The sequence below is a fragment of the Pleurodeles waltl genome, chromosome 9 (assembly GCF_031143425.1).
Source record: "Pleurodeles waltl isolate 20211129_DDA chromosome 9, aPleWal1.hap1.20221129, whole genome shotgun sequence".
Classification (NCBI taxonomy): Eukaryota; Metazoa; Chordata; class Amphibia; order Caudata; family Salamandridae; genus Pleurodeles; species Pleurodeles waltl.
The window spans coordinates 741,362,962-741,385,769 of record NC_090448.1 but is presented as its reverse complement, the minus strand read 5'-3'; the positions used below and the strand labels follow the sequence as shown (position 1 = coordinate 741,385,769).

At 42.5% G+C, this 22,808-nt stretch overlaps 1 protein-coding gene across 2 annotated transcripts in view; it reads left to right on the top strand.

Annotated features, from left to right (window-relative positions):
- The window catches only part of RELA (RELA proto-oncogene, NF-kB subunit), a 405,457-nt gene that overhangs the window by 255,914 nt on the left and 126,735 nt on the right, over nucleotides 1-22,808 (top strand). For both annotated transcript variants that reach the window (XM_069207856.1, XM_069207855.1), the window contains exons 7-8: nucleotides 11,688-11,822; nucleotides 16,300-16,404. In XM_069207856.1, coding sequence (XP_069063957.1) covers nucleotides 11,688-11,822; nucleotides 16,300-16,404 — 240 coding nt within the window. The remainder of the gene's footprint in view (nucleotides 1-11,687; nucleotides 11,823-16,299; nucleotides 16,405-22,808) is intronic.

The window sequence follows — 22,808 nt, the reverse complement described above, 5'->3', positions numbered from 1 at the left end:
TACAGGATCAGATGAAAAAACAGCAATTTGCGCTGGAGCAGTCGCAATTCAATTAAAAAACGAGTGCGCTGGCCAAACAATAAATAAACAAAAGAATGGCTGGGACATGTAACGGGACAGTTTCCATGAAAGGGAAAAACACACCCAAAGGTGGGACAAATAGCAACGTTTCACCAATGAAAATAAAGGAATTTATCAAGGAACACTAAGCAACTAATGAAAAGCTACAGGCTTGGTGAAAGCCCACAGAGTAGATTACAGCATGTCTTGAGAGACAGCACATTCGCTGCCTAAGCTCGAACTAAAAACGGTGTGTACCTGCAAGACCTGGTCACCAGTGACAAATAGTTGTAAGCACGTGTACATATAAACGTTCTAGAGTTAAATGCTAGGCCGTCCAGTCTTCCTTTCCAAAATAAGACATTCCTCCATACTTATTTGACAACACTACACTGATTTTTTTTATATCAACATTCTAGGAGGTGCAAGGTTAAGACTTCTCTCGGTAGACTCACAAGTCATGTAGAACATGTGTGTTCTTTATTAAAAAGCTCTTTTAGCAGAACACTAAACAGCAGAAGACAATGAGTGAGCAGACTCCCTCAGAAAATCCTCTAGGGAATGCCACTAATAGGAATTGAACATACAAAATCCAGATAAAGAGTTTCAATGCAGTGACAGGCTGAACATAGATCTTTGTGCAACCAGCCTGAACCCAAAATGCCATTATTAAGCCAGCAGGCATTCATTACTTGTGTTGTCGGGGGGAATGCATATTTTATAATATGGTTAGGGACCTTTGCCTACAGTTTTCTGCCACTTCCCTTCCCCGAAGAGTGCTTTGCTGGAAGGAATGATTCTTGCGAATATTTATGATAGCTGTGTCATGCCTAGACCTTCAAGGATATGTATATTCTCACAGAAGTTCTACATATCATTTTTATCACCTGTAGCAGACTTCCTGAACCATTACAAAGACAAAGTCCTGCAACCCTGTCCAGCTTTACTGAGTTTGTCAGCATTGCTTTTGAGCACAAGGAGATTTCTCCACCATCAGGTCTGTAAAAACACATTGTATCAGGGCACAGCTGCTTCCACCAACAATACCCATAAAGCAAAATGTAACAATGTTTTATGTCTGAGGCAGAAAACAAAATCTTTATCTACTGACTGCTTTATCACATCAAATTCTGTTGCACCTTCAGCAGTTGTCACTTGTAGTTGTGCAGGACACCTCTATTAAGGAGCAGCTCACCTCTGAACTAATAGAATCATTAAGGAGATAAGAGGATTTTCATCTTGTAGGATGCTTAGCGGAGTTGTGGCAAACATATACTGTTTTATTACAGTTGGTAAAAATTGGTGTTGAACCTGTCCTCGAAGCTCAATTGGAACACCTTTCCTCGAAAATTGTTTTTCGTCTGGCATTAACATCAGTTAAAAAAGTAAGTGAAATTCAGGTTTTTACAACACAAGCACCCTTCTTATTCTTTTGGAGAGAGTTATTTTGCAAACAAATGCCAGGCCAAGGATTTTCATCCCAGTAAGCCTGTGATCTTAGAGATCTGTTTTTCAGAACTCCACTAACACAGTCGAAAGTGCTTTGGATGTCATAAAATACTTCAAGCTCTACAAATACAGAACAAAGAAGTTATGTTGGTTGCCATTCGGTTACCTCAGAAAGGGCAACCATTATCAGAGCAGGGGATAGCTTGGTGGGTGGCAGCAACTATTTCACTCTAGGCAGTTGCCTGTTCAAAGATCCAGTATCCTCACCTTAAACAAAATGCATCACCCTGCCAACAGGCTCTTTGCTGGTGTCTGAGGGGCGGAAACTAGAAAAGCAGACATGCGTTTATACAGCAGTACTTCCTGAAAACGGCAATGGAGAAGATACACAGCAGTGTGAAAACAGTTTTTCCACATATTTTTGTATAAAGTGAGACAGGGTTTTTTTACCCACCAGCTACTCGTTCTTTGACATTTAATCACACACACCTGTCTCTCTCTCTCTCCTCCTCCTCTCCTTTCTACTCCTCTTCTCTCCCCCCTCTCTCTCTCTCTCTCTCTCTCTCTCTCTCTCTCTCTCTCTCTCTCTCTCCCTCCCTCCCTCCCTCCCCCTCCCTCCCACCCACCCATCAAAGGTTACAGGGATGTTATCGTTAGGAAATCGAATTAAAAAATATCTGATATATGTGTGTGTGTGTGTATATATATATGTCTGATGGCATGTATAGCTGCAGATACACATGCTGTGCATATATCACCATCTAGTTTTGGGCTTGGAGTGTTACAAGTCTTTTTTCGAGTCACAGGATCAAGTGACTCCTCCTCTCGGTGATAGTGTGCATGGGCATCGACTCCTTTGTTAGACTGTTTTCTTTCCGCCATCGGGTTCGGACGTGTTCCCTCTCGCTCTGGGATTTTCGGTTCGGAAATTCTCTAATCTTCCAAACTTTTCTTATACCGTCGGTATTGTTTCAAATGTGGTTTCTTTCTGCAATTGATCCGATAGTACAGTTGGGACCTAGGAAACACCCTTTCGGGCACTTGCGCCCTTTTTGGTTCTTGTCGGCCCTACTGCATCATAGACTAATGGATCGGACTCCATTCCGATTCTGTCCTCGGTGCCACGCCACATTTCCATACACCGACCAGCACTTGGTCTGTAATCTCTGTCTTTCTCCGGAACATCGAGAAGAAAGCTGTGAGGCGTGCTGGTCTTTTCGATCAAAGAAAACATTACAAAATCGAAGGGCAAGAAGACTGGAGATGGCGTCCAAACTCAGAGTCCACCACCGACACCCTTGAAGAGGAGCAGGCACAAACAGCAGTTTCAATTCCAGACTCAGACTCCGAGCAGGGTTCAGACGATGACAGCCTGCCAATAGCAGTGGCGCAGTGCATGAGTACACCTGCCCCAACACCAACGTTTAAAAAATCAGGCAAGGCCTTGGGTACAGCACTGCTGTTAAGCCATGATTCCACCTGGAAAAAACGAATCGTCGACCAACCCTTGGGTTAGTCTCTGAAAAAGGCCAAAGCACTCCTTCAACAGGTTACCATGCCTGTTTCGGTGTCGGGGTCGAGCCGAAAAATAAACGTTTCCACCTCTGAACCGAGTTGACGCCCAACATCATCGGATCTGAAAAAAGTACTCTCTGCTTTGGACCTGAAACCTCAGCTAACAGCTTCGGATCCGAAACATCTCTGTCCAGTTTCAGAGCTGAAACAAGCATCATATACAGAGGAAACCGGGATTTCAGCTTGAATGAGGCATGTGCACAAAACATTTAGTGAACGTTCCTCCTAAGTGCACAAAACATTCTTCTGAACATCAAATGGAGGAATCAGACATTCAACCCATTTTGGAGGTTATGGATAGCAAGCAAAGGAGGATCCAAATCCAGGAAGAGACTGGAAAAATTATTACTTCTCCGCCTCCACAGACTAAAAGGAAATTAGCATTTCAGGAGACTCTGGATACTGCCCCACCACCTTCAAAAATTTACAGGAAGAAGGAAAAGCTGCAACCTCTTGAGCTTTCTCCACCACATTCACCGCATCTTTCCTTTTCACCACAACCTCTGACTCCACCACCTTCACCATAACATTCTCACACTTCTTCACAAGAAGAAGAAAGGGGTGATTCCAGTTACACTATAGTCCCGTGGTATATGTACGATTTGGACCCTAGCCCATCTAACGATCTGGATCTGGATCCTACCAGACCATCTCCACCAGAGGATAGTACAGCATATAACCAAGTTGTATCCAGAGCAGTTGCATACCCTGAAATACAAGTGTATGCAGAAACTTTAGAGGATGATTTCCTTTTTAATACCCTGTCCTCAACTCACAAGCAATACCAGTGTTTACCAATGCTTCCTGGTATGCTTAAGCATGCAGATGAGATATTAAAAAAAACAGTTAAAGCTCGGATTCTAACATCAAGGATTGACCAAAAATATAAGCCTGCACCAACAGACCCAATTTACATCTCACAACAATTACCAGCAGATTCTATTGTGGTCAGTGCCACCAGGAAGCGCACCAATAGTCAGTCTTCTGGGGATACCTCCCCCTGACAAAGAAAGCTATAAATTGGATGCGGCAGGGAAAAGGGTGGCAACATAAACAGCCAACCAATGGCATTATGCCAATTCCCAGGCCCTGTTAGCAAGATATGACAGGGCACATTGGGATGAGATGAAAGAATTCTTGCAATACCTACCAAAAGAACACCAAAAGCGGGCACAGCAAATTGTAGAAGGTCAGGCCATCACAAATAACCAAATTAGGTCTGCTTTAGATGCAGCTGACTGCTAGAGGGATTAATGCCAGCATCACTATTAGACGACATGCATGGTTGAGGTCCTCAGGTCCTTAATTTACCGTTTAACAAACAACAGCTTTTTGGACCAGAGGTGGACACAACCATAGAAAAACTCAAAAAGACTCTGACACAGAAAAAGCCATGGGAGCTCTTTATACCACACCATTTCGGGGTCCCTTTCGAAAACCACAATTTAGGGGAGGTTTTACAACCCAAACGACAGAGGCTTCCACCTTCCATCCAAAGCGAGCCAGCATTATTACTGAAGGGGGTCATTCAGAGGCTCTTACAGGGGACAACATTTCAGGGCCAAAGGTAAATTCCCAGCCTCAAAGGGTGCTTCCACATCCACAAAACAATGACTTCCCAAACATTCCACAGTGTCATACATCTCCTGTGGAAGAAAGACTGCAACAATTCCATTCTCACTGGCAAAAAATTACCACAGATCAATGGGTACTCTCAATTATCCGCAGTGGTTATTGCCTAGAGTTCATCTCCGCTCCACCTAGCATTTCACCTCATTCTCACAGACTCTCTCCAGAACAATCAATTCACTAAAACAAGACGTACAATCTCTACTACTCAAGGAGGCAATAGAAATAGTTCCCATCTCACATCAAGGAACAGGAGTATATTCCCTATACTTCCTTATACCAAAAAAGGATGGCACTCTCAGACCCATTCACAATCTCAGGCCTCTAAAGTTATATATCCTGTCAGAGCATTTTCGCATGGTCACTCTACAGGATGTCATTCCCTTGCTACAAAAACAAGATTACATGACAGCGTTAGACCTAAGGGATGCTTACTTCCACATTCCTATACACCCAGCAAATATCTAAGGTTCGTAATTGGAGGCAATCACTGTCAATTCAAGTTACTACCCTTTGGGGTAACAACAGCACCAAGAGTGTTCACAAAATGTCTAGCTGTAGTAGCAGCATACCTCAGAAGGCAACACATAAATGTCTTCCCCTATCTAGGCGATTGGTTAATAAAATCCAGCACCATTCTAGAATGCCAAAAACACACACAATACACAATAGATACCCTACAAAGATTAGGGTTCACAATCAACTACCAGAAATCACATATTCATCCAGCACAAATTCAACCTTATCTAGGCGCAATTCTGAATACTCAATCAGCATTAGCCTACCCAAATCCACAACAGATACAAGCCTTCCACTCACTCATATCCCAGTTGCAGGCCAATCAAACGTATACAGTAAGATTTGTCATTAAACTATTGGGAATAATGGGATCATGCATAGCAATAGTCCCAAATGCACGTTAACACATGAGACCACTGCAACAGTGTCTCTCGCAACAATGGTCTCAGGCACACAGGATCTAGTGTTGTTAGACCGCCAGACTTACAAATCTCTGCAATGGTGGAATCACAACAACTTAGCAAAAGGGAGGCCATTTCAGGACCATGTGCCACAGACCATACTCACAGCAGATGCATCAATTACATGTTGGGGAGCCCATCTCAACAATCTGACAATACAAGGGGAATGAGATTCAATCCAAACAAACATATCACATAAACCCCTTGGAATTAATAGCAGTGTTCTTAGCCATCAAAACATTTCAGCCACAGATCATACACAAAATAGTCTTAAAAAGGACATACAACATGACAACAATGTATTATCTGAAAAAACGGGGGGGAGGGCACACTCATCTGAATTGTCCGTTCTAGCTCAAACAATATGGAAATGGGCAATTCACAATCACATTCACCTTCTAGCGGAATACAACCCAGGAATACACAACCAGGTAGCGAACCTTCTAAGCAGGACACAGCAACAAATACATGAATGGGAGATTCACCCACAAGTAATTCAATATTACTTTCAAATGTGGGTGATACCAAACATAGGCCTTTTTGCAACAAGCGAAAACGCAAAATGCCAAAAATTTGCATCCAGCTACCCACACCCTTAATCCAAGGGCAATGCTCTATGGATCAACTAGTCAGGGATATTTGCTTCTGCTTTTCCCCCTCTCCCGTTAATTCCATTTCTGGTCAACAAGATGTGTCACACTTCCTCACCATGATACTCATAGCTCCCATGTGGACACGTCAACACTGGTACACAACACTGCTAGATCTGTCAGTAGTACCACATCACAAGCTTCCAAACAGACCAGACCTGTTAACTCAAAACAGGGGTCAAATCAAGCATCCCAAACCCAATGTGCTCAACTTGGTGATTTGGCTCCTGAGGTCATAGAATTTGGATACCTACAGCTTCCATTAAAATGTATGCACATTCTAAAACAGGCACATAAACCAACAACCAGGCAGTGCTACGCAAATAAATGGAAACGTTTCATATATTACTGCCAACCTACAAATATCGATACACTTAAAGCATCAGTACAGGATATTGTATGTTGTTTGCTTTATTTACAAAAAGCAAATCTTGCCTTTTACTCAATTAAAATTCATTTAACAGCAATATCAGCCTACCTACAAAATAGACAACATACCTCTCTGTTTAGAGTTCCTGTCACAAAAGCATTTATGGAAGGGCTTAAATTATTCCACTTGGAGTTCCACCAGCTCCTGTGTGGAATCTTAATATTGTGCTCACAAGACTTATGGGTTTCCTATTCAAACCTATGTACTCTTATGCTATTCAATTTCTAACATGGAAGGTTGCTTTCTTGGTAGCAATCACTTCATTAAGAAGGGTAAGTGAAATTCAAGCATTTACTTTAGAAGAACCTTTCTTCCAGGTACACAAACACAAAGTAGTATTTAAGACAAATCTAACATTTTTGCCTAAAGTGGTTTCACCTTTTCACATTAATCAGTCAATGGGATTGCCAGTCTTCTTTCCACAGCCAGACTGTAGTGCTGAAAGAGCTCTCCACACTCTTGATCTCAAAAGAGCTCTAATGTATTATATAGACAGAACAAAGGACTTTAGAAAAACTAAACAACTTTGTTGCTTTCCAACAATCTCATAAAGGTAATCCTATTTCAAAACAAGGATTAGCTAGATGGATTGTAAAATGTATTCAAACACGCTACTTCAAAGCGAAAAGGCATCTATTAGTAACTCCAAAAGCACATTGTACTACAAAAAAGGGTGCCTAGATAGCATTCTTAGGGAATATACCAATATACCAATGGCAGACATATGCCAAGCAGTGCTAAAAACACTATTTCAAACAACTTCAACTCCTTTCGGGCTAACCACCACTTACTTTGGAGGATAACTGCTTTTAGTCTATGCACAGCATGTGTATCTGTAGCTACACATGCCATTGAATGGAAAATGTCACTTACCAAGTGTACATCTGTTTTTGGCATGTAGTGCTGCAGATTCACATGTGCCCTCCCTCCTCCCCGGGAGCCTGTAGTCATTGTGGTACTTAATCATATAAATATGTATATACATTGCATGGACATTTTCTTTTATATATATATATATATATATATATATATATATATATATATATATATATATATACACACACACAGTTCTTTGCTCCTTACTTCACCCTCCTGCGGGAAAACAATCTAACAAAGTAGTCGATGCCCCTGCGCACTATTACGAGGGGAGGAGTCACTCAATGCTCTGACTCATCGAAAAAATACTTCTATGAAGAAAAATAACTTGTAACACTCAGAGCCCAACACTAGATGGCGATATATGCACAGCATGTGAATCTGCCGCACGACATGCCACGAACAACAGATATACACTGGGTAAGTGACATTTTCCATATATATATACATATATATTATTATATATATGTATACACACACACACACGTGTGTATATGTATGTGTGTATATATGTATATATATATATATGTGTACGTGTCTGTGTATATATGTGTGTGTTTGTATATGTATATTTGTTTATATATGTATGTGTGTTATTATATGCATGTGTATGTGTGTTTATATGTGTGTATGTGTGTGCATATGTATATATGTGTGTGTATATGTATATATGTGTGTGTGTATATGCATGTGTATGTGTGTGTTTATGTATATGTGTATATAAATGTGTGTGTATATTTGTATAAGTTAGTATACATAGGTGTGTGTGTATATATATATATATGTGTGTGTAGATGTGGCTATTTTTATGTATATATGTGCGTATATGTTTGTGAATATCTGTGAGTGTGTATGTATATATATATGTGCGTATATGTTTGTGAATATCTGTGGGTGTGTATGTATATATATATATGTATACATCTTTGTTCGGCTGTAGAGTATACAACCTTAAAAGTCCACAAATAGATGATACAAACAACGTTAATAAGCACATTGTAAAAACCAGCTCATAAATCACAAATACAATAAAACTAAACTAGAAATCAAGAGGCCTACACATTTTAAAATTAATTATTCGGCCTTTCAACTAGAACTCAATACATTTAAAAGAACATAGTCGCCCGTGAGCGTACAGCAGCACACACAAATGAGGCCACACATTGTCTCATCTCTTCATCTGACAATTGTTGGAGAAAACAATAGTATGCCCGCACAGTGCTGAAAAATTTCTTGACGTACAAAAAAAAAGGTTTGTAAAAATATAGAAATTACATTCAAAAAGAGCATCATGGACTGCTTAGAAGTATTATTGCATTAGCACACCCTCGACTCAAGATTGTGCTGAAATGATCTGAGGAGGATCCACGCCTGTAGGTATTCAAATATGTTTCCTTTAATAACACTGAAACTAGACACCAAATAAAGCGTGATTACTGAAGCAAAAGCTAGCTTTCTGACAAATTTGGTGTAATTCCGTCCAGCGGTTCAGGCTGTAGTCGTGTTCAAAATCCCTATGGGAATTAAAATGGGAAAAACACTTTGTTTGACCCCTCCCCCTTTTCTTAGCCCCCACTTGATGTATCGCCCCAAAACTTTCCATGTACAAAAAGATCCTCACTTTGGCACACTTTTTTGGGAAAATGTCATAAACACTCAACAAACAGCTCCAAGGATATAGCCAAGTCGAACTACCTACTATTGAGAGAGAGAAAAAAACAAACAAACATTGACGATGAGGTGGACACGCATCGTTAAGGAAAGCTCTGCATTTGGACGGTTGGGGGAGATAGGATGGGAAAGGAGAGGCGTCAACTGTCCACAAAGCTGAAGATGTGTAAGGCAGTCATACTGCCCACAGTACTGTATACCTGTGAGACATGTACTGTGTGTGTGTGTGTGTGTGTGTGTGTGTGTATATATGTATGTGTATAGGTGTGTACATATGTGTGCGTGCGCATGTATATATGTATATGGATGTATGTAAATATATATATATATATATATATATATATGTGTGTGTTTGTGTGAGAGAATCAAAGAGCAGTCAGATACTTCTATTATTTCTCCTTACGTACTGGCTTTCCGGGACCTATACATCTCTTCAGCAAGGCAACACAATAAACAAGAGTAGTTTCCTTCAGTTACTATTAATACTGAATCTGCGAAAAATAATCTTCATTTGGTTCTCTCACCATATTAAATTTTCACTTTACCTTTCTTGGCCACATATTTGCCAATACAGTGTAGATTGTCTGACAGTTTTGCCTTTTCACCATACCTCTTTAACTTCCAAGCTGTGCTACTCGCTAAGTTCTTTCATTTTATGCTCAGTTGATAGTTCAACATTGAGCAGATGAGTTGTTTGATGTGCAGTTTCAGCAATGCTTAAGGTGCATTGGGAAGTGAATCAGTGCTAATTGGCTAATGATTAACACAGATAAAACAGGACAGAGGTCAACAGTAGAGCAGGTATCTGACTGAAGTGCCTTTGTCAGTAAAGTCAGCAGGGTGTTTAGGTGTATTATACGACTATGCCCTTTCTCTTTTTTTTTTAACCAAATCTTAGCCTTATTTGCCTACCTTGTCCTATGGCATGAAACCAATTGTGAATCATGCCAAATTATTATAAGAAATTACAGAAAAATCATGTAGTTTTTTGTAAAAAGAGGTCACATAAGATGGGCTATTTCAGTTATTATTGGTTTGCAGTGGGGCTATGCCAATTCCTTATATATAGGTTTTCTAGTCTGTGTGCCGTGTCTTGTATAAGTCATACAGGAATGGAAAATAGATAGATGAAGTAGATAGGGTGCCTTAGTTCAGTTTTTATGCTCTTTTTTTTTTTAATCCTTGCATTGCCTCTCAGTAAGAGAATGCATAATATATCAATATTTTGTACATTCGCAAGACTTGGTACATAATGTGCCTGTGTACTAATGTTTGAATGTCTAACTCTAGAGCACAACTTGGAGTAACCCTTGTCATCTCTATTCTGCTACCCTGAAAATATCAAAGGCACAAACATGGGCCACTTAGTCATCCAGTTGGAGTGCAACAATATTGTGGTCATACAAAACCACTTGTAAATTATGTTAATTATTATAATTAATATTATATGCAGTGGGGAAAAAAGCAAAGACCTCGCAGGAATGATCAACATAGCACCCACTGAATGAAAATGTAATCAACTACCATGGAGGATACACCTAAAAAGATCCTTTTCACAATGCAATGACTAGAGCGACTTCCCACTGCAGAACACAAATTTCCTGCTCCTGACAGTGTGAAATGTGAGTGACCTGCAGTTGGCTGGCTGCCGGAGTTTCTGAGCCTTCCAGAGCTGCATGAATGTAGGTTTCTCCTGCCAGAGTTAGACCAGCCCCTCAAACTGAACCATTGGCTATACCAGAAAGGGACCCTTGCACAATGCCTGCAAAGGTCTTCTGTTATTTAACAAACCAGACAACATTCTTTGGCAGCTTTTATGAGTTTCCGGATTGTCCATGCCAACTCCAGTTCCATAGTTGGCCATGGACCTTCAGAACCAGTGAGACGTATCGAAAGCTTTGACCTGGGTTTAATATGTGGGCACCTCACAGTCGAGCACACTATGAATGTTGAATTCCAGAGGTATTATCATGCTACTACCTCCCTCCTGGACGCAACATTTTATATGTCTGGCTGTAAGTAAGCCTGGCCTACTTGACTTTTCTTCATTTAGAGAGTGAAGTGCCCAAGGGGACTAACTTGGTTATCCTTCTGGATTGCATTATTGTTGCTAGTTTGGGGTACATCACTGGTAAACAAGATACTCAGCAGTTTTTTCTGACCACCCACAGACCTCAAGAAAAGACCACTTTTGCATTTTATTATTCTCGGTGCTACTGTTCTGTTAAAAACTAAATGATGGAAAGGTCGTATTAATCAAGTGTTTTTTTATCCCTTGTGTATGTACTAAAAACATTTGCTTGTTGATCCGGCTTCTCATCTCAGTTACCCTCGTGTTAAATATGTCTCTCTTTTGTTTTGTTCCAGTTCCTATTGCAGACCTCAAAGGGGACTACGATCTCAATGCAGTCCGTCTCTGCTTCCAGGTCTTTATCCAAGATCCGACAAGTGGCCAGTTTATGCAGCTGCCCATGGTGGTGTCACAACCTATCTTTGATAACCGTAAGGAGCAGTCACAATTTTCCATTCCACCAGTGTAGCTGTAATATTAATACCTGGTTAAAGGAGGCAGTCAAAATAGCACTGTTCTAATTGTATCATTGCTAATGTATAACCTCAGGTAGTAGGTTCACTTTGGGCTTTTATAGATCATCAACAGACTAAGTGGTTTTTACCCGCTTAACCTGTGTTTGACCCCTGTGGACTGTACTAGTGGACGTCAGAAGAACTAGTCTTTGTTCATCCTTGCTAGTTGTCATTAGGACTTTCATCCTACTAAGGTCCTTTGCGGTCTCCTACTTCTAAGCACTAGTCTTTCTACATTTACTTAACTGTAAAAGTAAATCATTACTATTTGTCATTGCTGTGAGCTGTAAAGGTATCCAGCATTTCTTCACAGTTGAAGAGACAATGGCAATTTTAGTACCACTTGCTACTATACTACTTTGTGTGAAAGATTCAGTTTTGAAGTCAAAGGATCTGTCTCCCTTCTTAAGGTCAACGTGTTGACAGCACAGCTGTCCAAAGACATATAGCTATTAATGTACATAGGGCCTGATTACAACTTTGGAGGAGGTGTTAATCCGTCCCTAAAGTGATGGTAAAGTGACGGATATACCACCAGCCGTATTACGAGTCTATTATATCCTATGGAACTCGTAATACGGCTGGTGGTATATCCGTCACATTTGGGACGGATTAACACCTCCTCCAAAGTTGTAATCAGGCCCCCAGAGTGCAATTTTGGTTCATCTTTTACAAATGTTGCTTTTTGTCCACCAGCCATCATTCATCTGTCACCTGACTGCTTGAGTGTACCCTCTTGCCTCCATTTGATTGAGCTGTATTAGTTAACTGCTTTACAACCCTATAACTCCGTCTGCTCCTGCTGGTGCCCGTCCCTGTGGCCTGCTGTAATGTACAAATGCTACATTAAATGCTTGTTTTTCTTTTTAGAACACTACCTTTACAATCCCCACCTGACATTGGTCAGGACATTTGTTTAGGTGTCTATTCTCCCATAGCCAAAATAAATATTTTTGACATTTCTGGTGACTGAAGTTAAAACTGTGTCATGATGAGCTCTATATTCTTTCTGATCCATTGCTACTTTTATCTTTTCCACATTACGCCTGCAAGAGGCAATCTGTAGGAAAGTGCCCCTTTTTGACATGGTCACCACCACTTTTTGCCTTGTATCTGATGCAATTTTGACTGAAAGTGCACTAGGGTCCTGCTAACCAGGTCCCAAATGCCAGATCTCTTTCCTTAAAACTTGGCAGTTGCTCCCCAGTTGGAAATACCTTTGCCATCCCGGTAAGTCCCAAGTAAATGGTACCCCTGGTACCTAGGGCATGGGTACCAAAGAGGGTCGCCAGAGGTTGCAGCATGTATTGTGCCACCCTGAGGGACCCCTCACCTACCACATGCAGACTGCCATTGCAGGCTGCGTGTCTTGGTGCAGCTAAAAGTGAAAACGCAACATGGCATACAGCCTGTGTGCCATGCCCCTTATCACTGCATGAGGTATATGAAAGTCACCCCTACCTCAAACCCTACAGCCCTAATGCATGGTGCTTTATATTACATGCGAGGATATATCTGCAAGAGCAGATCTGACCCTGCTATGTCTTGGTCGATTCTTAGACATGGTGAATGAACAGGAAAGCCATTTTTAAGTATGTGTACTGGACACTGGTCACTACAAGTCCCCCAGATACAGGATGGCTTCACTGAAAATAGGGATGTCTGGTATCAAACATCTCGTATTAATAAACCCTCACTGATGCCATTGATTGATTTATTAATACATGCACCCAGGTGGCACCTTAGAGGTGCCCTCTGAAAACCTACCAACTATCAGTGTGTGGACTGACTAGTTTTAGCCATCTTGCCACCACCAGACATGAGTCTGACCCCCCAAGAGTGAGGGCTTTTGCTTCTGGGTGATCACAAACAAAGCCTGCTCTTGGGGAGGTGTTTACACACTCCATCCAACAGGATGACCTACAAATCTGCATTCCAAGGCAGGGGGCTTCAAAGAAGCTCACCACCCTTGGTATGCAGGTCTGGCTTCACTCAAAGGAGAGATGCTGACCTCACCGCCCCTAGCCTGCCCCACCCCTCCCACCCCCCACCCCCACACACTGCCCTAGGGCCCATGTGGCACCTGGAGAGGCAGAACATTTAGTATTCAGACAGATGTATCCACCTCTCAGGTTAGTCCCACCCCTAAAGTGTGCTGCCTGATGTGGACACAACATTTAGAAATCTGCCATTTTAGTGTTGGCAGATTTAAGAGCTCTGGGACAGGCTTATGCCCACTTTCCACAGGAGGTGGTCATATCCCATTGGCTGCTACCTTACACTCTCCAAAATGTCCCTAAATTTAGTATTTTGGGGAGCTTCTGGCACCAGAAGCTCAGATACCTGCTGACCTACGAAGAAGGACACTGCAGAGCTACAAAAGCAAAGGAAGAAGCACCTGACCTGGACCAAGCCTGCCAGCCTGTGTGCAGCTCCCGCTGAATTACACCTGAGTAGTCTCGTCCTGAAGCTCTTGTGCCTCCAAAGCCTTCAAGGACTGCCTGCCCTTAACAAAGACCCAGGAGCCCCGGTGGAGCAGAAAAGTTTCTTCCCTGCATCTGGCAGGCACCCCAAGACAAACTGCAAGGACTCTGGCCTGCCTAAAATCTGACTCCTGAAAGCACCACTGCACTCGTGCCACACAGCCTAAGTTGAAGTGGACCAGGGGTGGCAGCATGGTTCCTCAGCCCTCCAAAGACAAAGACCACCTTGGACTTGCCCACTGTGGACCTCGCCTGCAGCCTCTGCATGCAGACCCCCTCTACCTTGAATGCTCCGGTGGAGAAATCCTCAGGCCTCAAGACACCACTGCACAAGTCACCCCTACCTGTGGAGAAGAGGACCTGAGGTTTCATCCCAAGATTGGAACCCACTTGTGGGTTCCTCCTGACTGGATCCCCAATCCTCACCTGCAGCATCTTTTCGACCAGAGTGATCCCCATTGACTAACATTGGGCACCCAACACTTTACTACACCTGAACACCCTGCCGTCCCAGTGCTGCCTGGTATGACCTGTTGGTGTGGCCTGTATCACCTTAAGTTCAGGAGATTGGCCCCGTAAGTTGCTGTACTGTACCTGTTTGCTGTCTTTGTTTTTCCTCCATAGGATAACATTGCAGCTTTAAAAAATGGCAACATTCTTGCAAAACGTACTTTCCTGATCAAATTGATTCTGGTGCCAAAATATATATATAAGGATACCTGTTATTTTTGTAACCGGGTGTGGATCTCCTTCTTCAATCGCGTCTCATTTATTGACTGTGTGTATTTGCAGATGTCTCACACTCCTCTCTGATAAGCCTGAGGCTGCTTGACCACAAAACTCCATAAAAGAGCACCTTGGGATTGCTGGAGCACCATGGGATTGCTAAGGGAACCCCTGTACTCTTTGCACGATATATCTCATTTTGATGTATCGTATAAAGAGCCAGCTTCCTATACAATTGGATCTGTGAAAGCACAGTGTAGTACAAAAAAGAAAAGAAAAAATAGCAGTATAGATTGGTTTTGAAGAGGAATCTCATTTATCAAACTGTACTACTTTATTGATGCTTATTTAGTTGTTGGAAGGATCACATGAGTGAGGAGGTCCACATCCATGCCCCACTTGTTGTCTATGAACAGAGATCATCCGTGATGTAAGAGTGGTATGGGGTGTTTAGCTTGTGCACTTAATTATTATTTGATATTCCTCTGGATGCCTCACCTTCATCAGAAAGTAAGCAATCAATTTCCAGTTGTCCCTTGATATTTAACAACAGTTATTATGAGGAAGAATTCTAAAGGGGATTTTGGCTAATGTGTACCCACCAACCTGCATTTTGGTGGCTGTATTCAACCTTCACTTCATTTGTCAGAACCAACCATCAAATGCTATTGTGCCCATCACTCGTAGTTACGGTTGATTGGTCTGGCAAAGATGGAGACATTGTCTTGTGTGACCATTTGATCTAGCACTCTGGAGATCCGTTCTTCTACAGAACCCTTAACATGTCAACTTTTCCCTGGTTGTAAACGTTCACCCCTCACATTTCCCCTGTCTATTTAGATGTGTGAATGGAGAGTGAAGAGCATGCCTCGACCTCTCTGTCCCCCATCTTGACGTTTGTACCTTACAAGGGTATGGGAGTCCTTCAAGCTTAAGAGAGCCACGTTATGAGATCACGCATGAAAATATAACAAAGATTCTGCAGGGACCATTTGTGCATTTGTCAAACTAGTCAGGTTTTCTTTATTTCACCCACCCTAAAAACCTTGAAGCTTCTCTGTTGCCTCTACCAAATGAATGCAGAAATAGACATCTGCAAATAAAATGTCAGTACAAATCATCCTGACCCTGAATTTTGCTGTCAGGCTTGTCACATGCTTGTTTTTATTTTTTACTCCTGACAGGAGCGCCAAACACTGCTGAACTGAAGATCTGCAGAGTAAACAAAAACTCAGGCAGTTGTCAGGGTGGTGATGAAATCTTTTTGCTCTGTGATAAAGTCCAGAAAGGTAGGTAAAGGTGGAATATGTGTTGCTGAGTTCTAATTATGTAAGTCTTTGTGGTTCTGGTTGTTAATGCTGTGTTGCATGCTGCTGCAAGGGTGTTTGTAGCGTTTAAATGTTTTCTGAGAGGTAAACTTCAATGTGTTACTATCGCCTGTTAATGTCCTTTGACTTGTCCGTTTTAATATTTTATCTTAAAGGAAGAGCTTCTTCATTGCATACTACTTTATATATTTTCTGGATCTGACTTCTCGCCTCCTCATCTCTAGCTTTCCCTTGTTCCCAGTCTTCCTTTAGCTGTTGTTCTGTTTCCATCACAAATGGTTGTGACGTGCGAGTCCTACAGGCAGTACAGGAAAAATATTCTCAAAGGTGCTTTCAGTTTACATATTGTCAAGAGGCCCAAGTATAAGCACCCCTCTAAAGATCAGACATACCTCGTAGATATGCACCAGCAATAATCTCAGCCCCTTTTTTTTTTTATATATATTCACAACTGGTGGTTGCAGGTACAGAACATATTATCTAGCGTTTTTTCATTTTTTGGCGGCGTCTTTGCTCAGTCTCACCTTTCTTTTAATGGCTAAACTAAGTGAAATTAATTGGTTTTTTTAAGGAGGCAAGTGTTAATAAAAGTAACTTGTAATGTTATTAAACAACTTAAGTCAGCAATGGAGGTAAAAATGTCACATCAGCAGCAATTTGATGAAGCTAGGTATGTAACGCCATATCTTTATGACAAAGCAATACCTCCTTTGTGTTCTGTCCTGGTAAGCAGTAGGTCTGTCACTTCATTTTTCCAAGTATGATCATAGAACTCTGCCATCTGCCCTCATGCCTTTTTAACCTGCAAATTACTTATTTTTCAAATTTCTTAATTTTCAAATTTCCTATGGGTTCATTTGACGTTTGTACTTCAGAGTAGACTCTTCAGTGCATTTGATCTGATTTTTATATCTATTTTTTGGTTGTTTGCTACAATGAAGTAAAGATTGCCCTTGTTATTTGTGTGGTACCGTTCCTTTTGTCGGAAGAAGCCTGATGAAAACCGCTCTTGGGTTCTGTGTGATGTGTTTACCAAAGTCACACAAAGACTATCCGATTTGAGAAAAGACGTGCGGCCTCACCGAGAAGGAGCAAGAAGGTATTACCTTTAGAGGAAGGCAGGTGGATGAAAAGAGGTTTGAACTTCTAAAGTGAAAGGCAAAAGGGTCACTAGGGGAGGTCTCACCTTAGGGGTTTGAGTAACCAAGTAGGCAGCTCAAAGGGGAGATGCAAAAATGATGTAGACGTATAATCCCACAACATCCATTAACAACTGATCCAATACTGTTTTTCTGGGAGAGACTGCAGTTCCAAAAATAAACCGAAATTGCCACCACCACTGATAACACCTCCTAAAGAATTAGTCAGATTAAATATTTGTAGTTTTCTTGCCACATTTCTGAAGCAGCATGTCATTACGTTACACCGTGTAAGTCATCCCCACCATGATGACCGAAATCTCTACATATAACCCCTTAGCTGCTGAGACTTCTGTCCTCTCCACAGCCCCCTCCCCCCCTCCAGTGCAGAGCCATTTTATGGCTATTTGGGGTAGTTTGGGCTTAGGCCCCCATTACTTTTTGTCCAAATAAGCTATCCACACCAAATTTGCATCCTATGTTTCCAACATTCTGTGGATTGTAAAGGTACCCAGAGTTTGTGGTTCCTCTGGAGGAGCCCAAGAAATTAGCCAAAATAAAGCTAAAATTTGTTTGTTGTTTTGTGGAAAAAATGGGAAAAAGTGCTGCCGAAGTAAGCATCTATTTTTTCCCTGCAAATGGTATCAACAAAGGGTTTGCAGTGCTAAAATTACCATCTTTCCAACTTTCAGGAACAGATAGACTTGAATCAGAAAACCACCTTTTTCAACAGAGTTTTGGCATTTTACTGGAACATACCCATTTTTACTATTTGTTGTGCTTTCAGCCTTCTTCCAGTTAGTGACAGAAATGGGTGTGAAACCAATGGTGGATCCCGGACAGCTAAACATTTCTGAAACGTAGACACAATTCTGAATTTAGCAATGGGTCATTTCTGTAGATCCTTCAAGATTTTCCTACAGAAAGTAACAGTTGAAATAAAAAAATATTGAAATTGACTTGAAAAAACATCAATTTCTGATTGTTTTCTTCCGTAACTTTTTCCAACTATAGATTTTTTAAAGCAATATACCGCTATGTTTGCTAGACCCTCCTGGCTGTAGGGATATATAGGTTTTGTAGGTTCATCAAGAACCCAAGCTACTCAGTGCCAATAAATGAGTGCACCTTGTAATGGGTTTTCATTGTATACTGGGCATAAAGCAATTCATTTGGTAAAATATAAACAGCGAAAAATTGGTTTCAAGGGAAACTATGTATTTCCAAAATAGGCACAAGATAAGGTGTTTAGAAACAGTGGTTATTTGCACATCTCTGAATTCGGGGTTCCCCATACTACCATGTGAATTACAAGGCATTTCTCAAAATGACTTCTTTCTTGCACACTGTCTTACATTTGTAAGGCAAAATGTAGAGAAAGACAATTGGCAATAACACTTGTTCTTCTATTCTGAGTTCCCCCAAGTCTCCCAATGAAAATGATAACTCACTTGTGTGGATAGGCCTAGTGCTCATAACAGGAAATGCCCCAAAACGCAATATGGACACATCAGATTTTTCCATTGAAAAATGATGTGTTTTTTGCTAAGTGCCTAGTTGTGGATTTTGGGCTGTAGCTCAGCCGGCACCTAGGGAAACCTATCAAACCTATACATTCATGGAAAGACGACACCTAGGGGAATCCAGGATGCGGTGACTTGTGGGGCTTTCACTGAGTTCTGTCACCCAGACTTCTTTGTAAATCTCAAAATTGGGCAAAAAAAACACTCTTTCCTCAAATTTAGGTCCTGCAAAGTTCTGGAATCAGGGGAGCCACAAACTTCCTTCCACCCAGCATTCCCCTAAGTCTCCCGATACAAATGGTACCTCACTTGTGTGGTTAGGCCTAGTGCCCGTGACAGGAATGGATCACACAACGGTCAATGTTAGTCCTTACATGAGGGCAACTGTTGTCCCTGGGGGTGATCCATTCCTCACGTAGGCACTAGGTACAGGCACTCAAGTGGGGTAGCATTTTTATCAAGACAGGTGGGGAAACACTGGGTGGTAGGAATTTTGTGGATCCCAGCATACTCGTGTAGTTTGTGTGACAGAAGTGCAAGAAAAAATAGAGTTTGTAGTCAACATTTCACCTTTGCAGGGTATTCTGGTTAAGAAAACTTTGGGGAATCCACACAAGCCACACCTCCGTGGACTCCCTGGGTGTCTAGTTTCCAGAAATGTCTTGGTTTGGTAGGTTTCCCTATATGGTTGTCAAGCCCAGGACTAAAAATGCAAATGCCTACCTTACAAAAACAGGTTGTTTTGTGGTAGATAATTTTGATGTCTCCACAATACGATTTGGGTGGTGGAATTTGGGGCTAAACTAAAAGCTCCTAAGAGAGCACTCTCTCTGTGCTTGCCGCCACATGTACCTGCTCTCTAGGTTGGGCTAACCCGCTATTGTCCTGCTGCACAGACTGTGTTTGTGAAGGGACAGCACGACTTTCCCCATCACCTCCCCCAGAATCACTGGAAGAGGAGTTGTCGGATAGGACTCCTCCGACTGAAAAATCACTCCCAGAGTCTACTCCATTGTCCCGTCCCTCAGATTCTGTCTCAGTCTCTGATCCTACGTCACAGTTGTCCTCCATAACCCAAGTTAGGGCTTGAGTAACAGTCATCCAACGAGATGCCATCTCTGCTACTGGCTAAACTGTTCCTCTAAAACAATAGTCTACGTAGACCGTCAGAAAATTGCTGGTGGATGTGTGTGTGTGATGTGTGCAACAGTAAAGGTCAGTGACTTTATTTTCTCTTCTTCCCTCAAACAGAACGTTCTCTCAAGACACTAAAAAAAAAAAAAAACACACTATTACTTGACCTTGTCACGAGATCGCATCCCCCCAGGGGTGAAATAATGTATTTAAAAAAAAATATATATATATATATGTTCGATGGCATGTGTAGCTGCAGATACACATGCTGTGCACAGTCCGCCATCTGGTGTTGGGCTCGGAGTGTTACAAGTTGTTTTTCTTCGAAGAAGTCTTTTCGAGTCACGAGACCGAGGGACTCCTCCCATTTCGACTCCATTGCGCATGGGCGTCGACTCCGTCTTAGATTGTTTTTTTTCCGCCATCGGGTTTGGACGTGTTCCTTTTCGCTCCGTGTTTCGGGTCGGAAAGTTAGTTAGAATCTCGGAAAAAATCGTCGGTATTGTTTGCGTTCGGTATCGGGTTAGTTAGAACAAATCAACACCGAATTTTGAAGAGCTCCGGTGGCCCTTCGGGGTTTTTTCGATCCCCCGTCGGGGCCTGGTCGGCCCGGCCACGTGCGACTTCAAGGCTGATGGAACGGACCCCATTCCGCTTCTGCCCAAAATGCCATAACAAGTATCCGTATACGGATCAGCATCTGGTCTGTAACTTGTGCTTGTCCCCCGAGCACAAGGAGGATACTTGTGAAGCCTGTCGAGCGTTTCGGTCGAGGAAGACGCTGAGAGACCGAAGAGCCAGGAGACTACAAATGGCGTCCACGCCGACAGGTCAAGAACGTTTCGAGGAGGAAGAAGAAGCTTTCTCCATCCGCGAGTCGGATTCTGAGGAACTCGACGCCGAAGAAACACACCAAACCGTGAGTAAGACGTCGAAAATCAAGACTCACGAGAAGTCCACAAAAGCCCAGGGGACGCCACCGCCAACAGGCCATGGCTTAACCCGAAAACTAGGTGACCGATCCAAGGCACCGAAAAAGGGCATGCTGGTGTCGAAGTCATCCGACTCCGGTCGAGATACCGCCACACAGCAACCTCGGAGCCGAGACAGCGGCTCCGAGAAACTTCGGCACAGAGAGAGCGGCACCGAAGAATTTCGGCACCGAGACACCACGCCGAAAACAAAGAAGGTTTCTTCGGAGCCTAAAAAGACTTCCGAAAAGATTTCGGTTCCGAAACATCCAGCCTCGGAGCCGAAAACTAGTTCCTATACAGAGGAACAAGGATTAACCTCCCAATTACATAGATTTGGAGAGGAGCTTCAAGCGGTAGAGCCTGACTACACACAAAGAAGGCTTCATATTCATGAGGACACAGGGAAGATAACCACTCTTCCCCCAATCAAAATAAAAAGGAAACTTGCCTTTCAACAAAAGGACAAGCAACCACAGGCAAAAGTGGCAAGAAAAACAACCCCGCCACCGTCTCCACCACCATCAACACATGCATCACCAGCAACAACTCCACCACTGATGCACTCACCAGCTCATACTACAATGAGTCAGGATGATCCCGATGCATGGGACCTATATGATGCTCCAGTGTCTGACAACAGCCCAGACTCCTATCCCACAAAACCGTCACCACCTGAGGACAGTACATCCTACACACAGGTGGTCGCAAGGGCAGCCGAATTTCACAACGTCACCTTACATTCTGAACCAATTGAGGATGACTTTCTGTTTAACACCCTATCCTCCAACCATAGCCAGTACCAAAGCCTTCCCATGCTCCCAGGAATGCTAAAACATTCAAAGCAAATATTTCAGGATCCAGTTAAAGGCAGAGCCATAACTCCAAGGGTGGAGAAAAAGTACAAGCCACCGCCAACAGATCCAATCTATAGTACAACACAACTAATACCAGACTCAGTAGTTGTCGGGGCAGCTCGTAAGAGAGCCAACTCTCATACCTCAGGAGACGCACCACCTCCAGACAAAGAGAGCCGCAAATTTGATGCTGCAGGAAAAAGGGTTGCAGCACAAGCAGCAAATCAATGGCGTATTGCCAATTCACAAGCACTTTTGGCAAGATACGACAGAGCTCATTGGGATGAAATGCAACATTTCATCGGAACACTTACCCAAGGAGTTCCAAAAAAGGGCGCAACAGGTGGTAGAAGAGGGACAAAGTATCTCAAATAATCAGATACGGTCTTCCATGGATGCAGCAGATACAGCTGCAAGGACAATAAACACTGCAATCACGATACCAAGGCACGCATGGCTGCGCACTTCAGGGTTCAAGCCGGAAATCCAACAAGCTGTGCTCAATATGCCATTTAATGAACAGCAATTGTTTGGGCCGGAGGTTGACACTGCCATTGAGAAACTCAAAAAAGACACCGATACAGCCAAAGCCATGGGCGCACTCTACTCCCCGCAGAGCAGAGGCACATTTCGAAAAACACCTTTTAGGGGAGGGTTTCGAGGTCAACCCACAGAAACCACAACCTCACAAACAAGGCCTACTTACCAGGGTCAATATCAGAGGGGAGGTTTTCGGGGGCA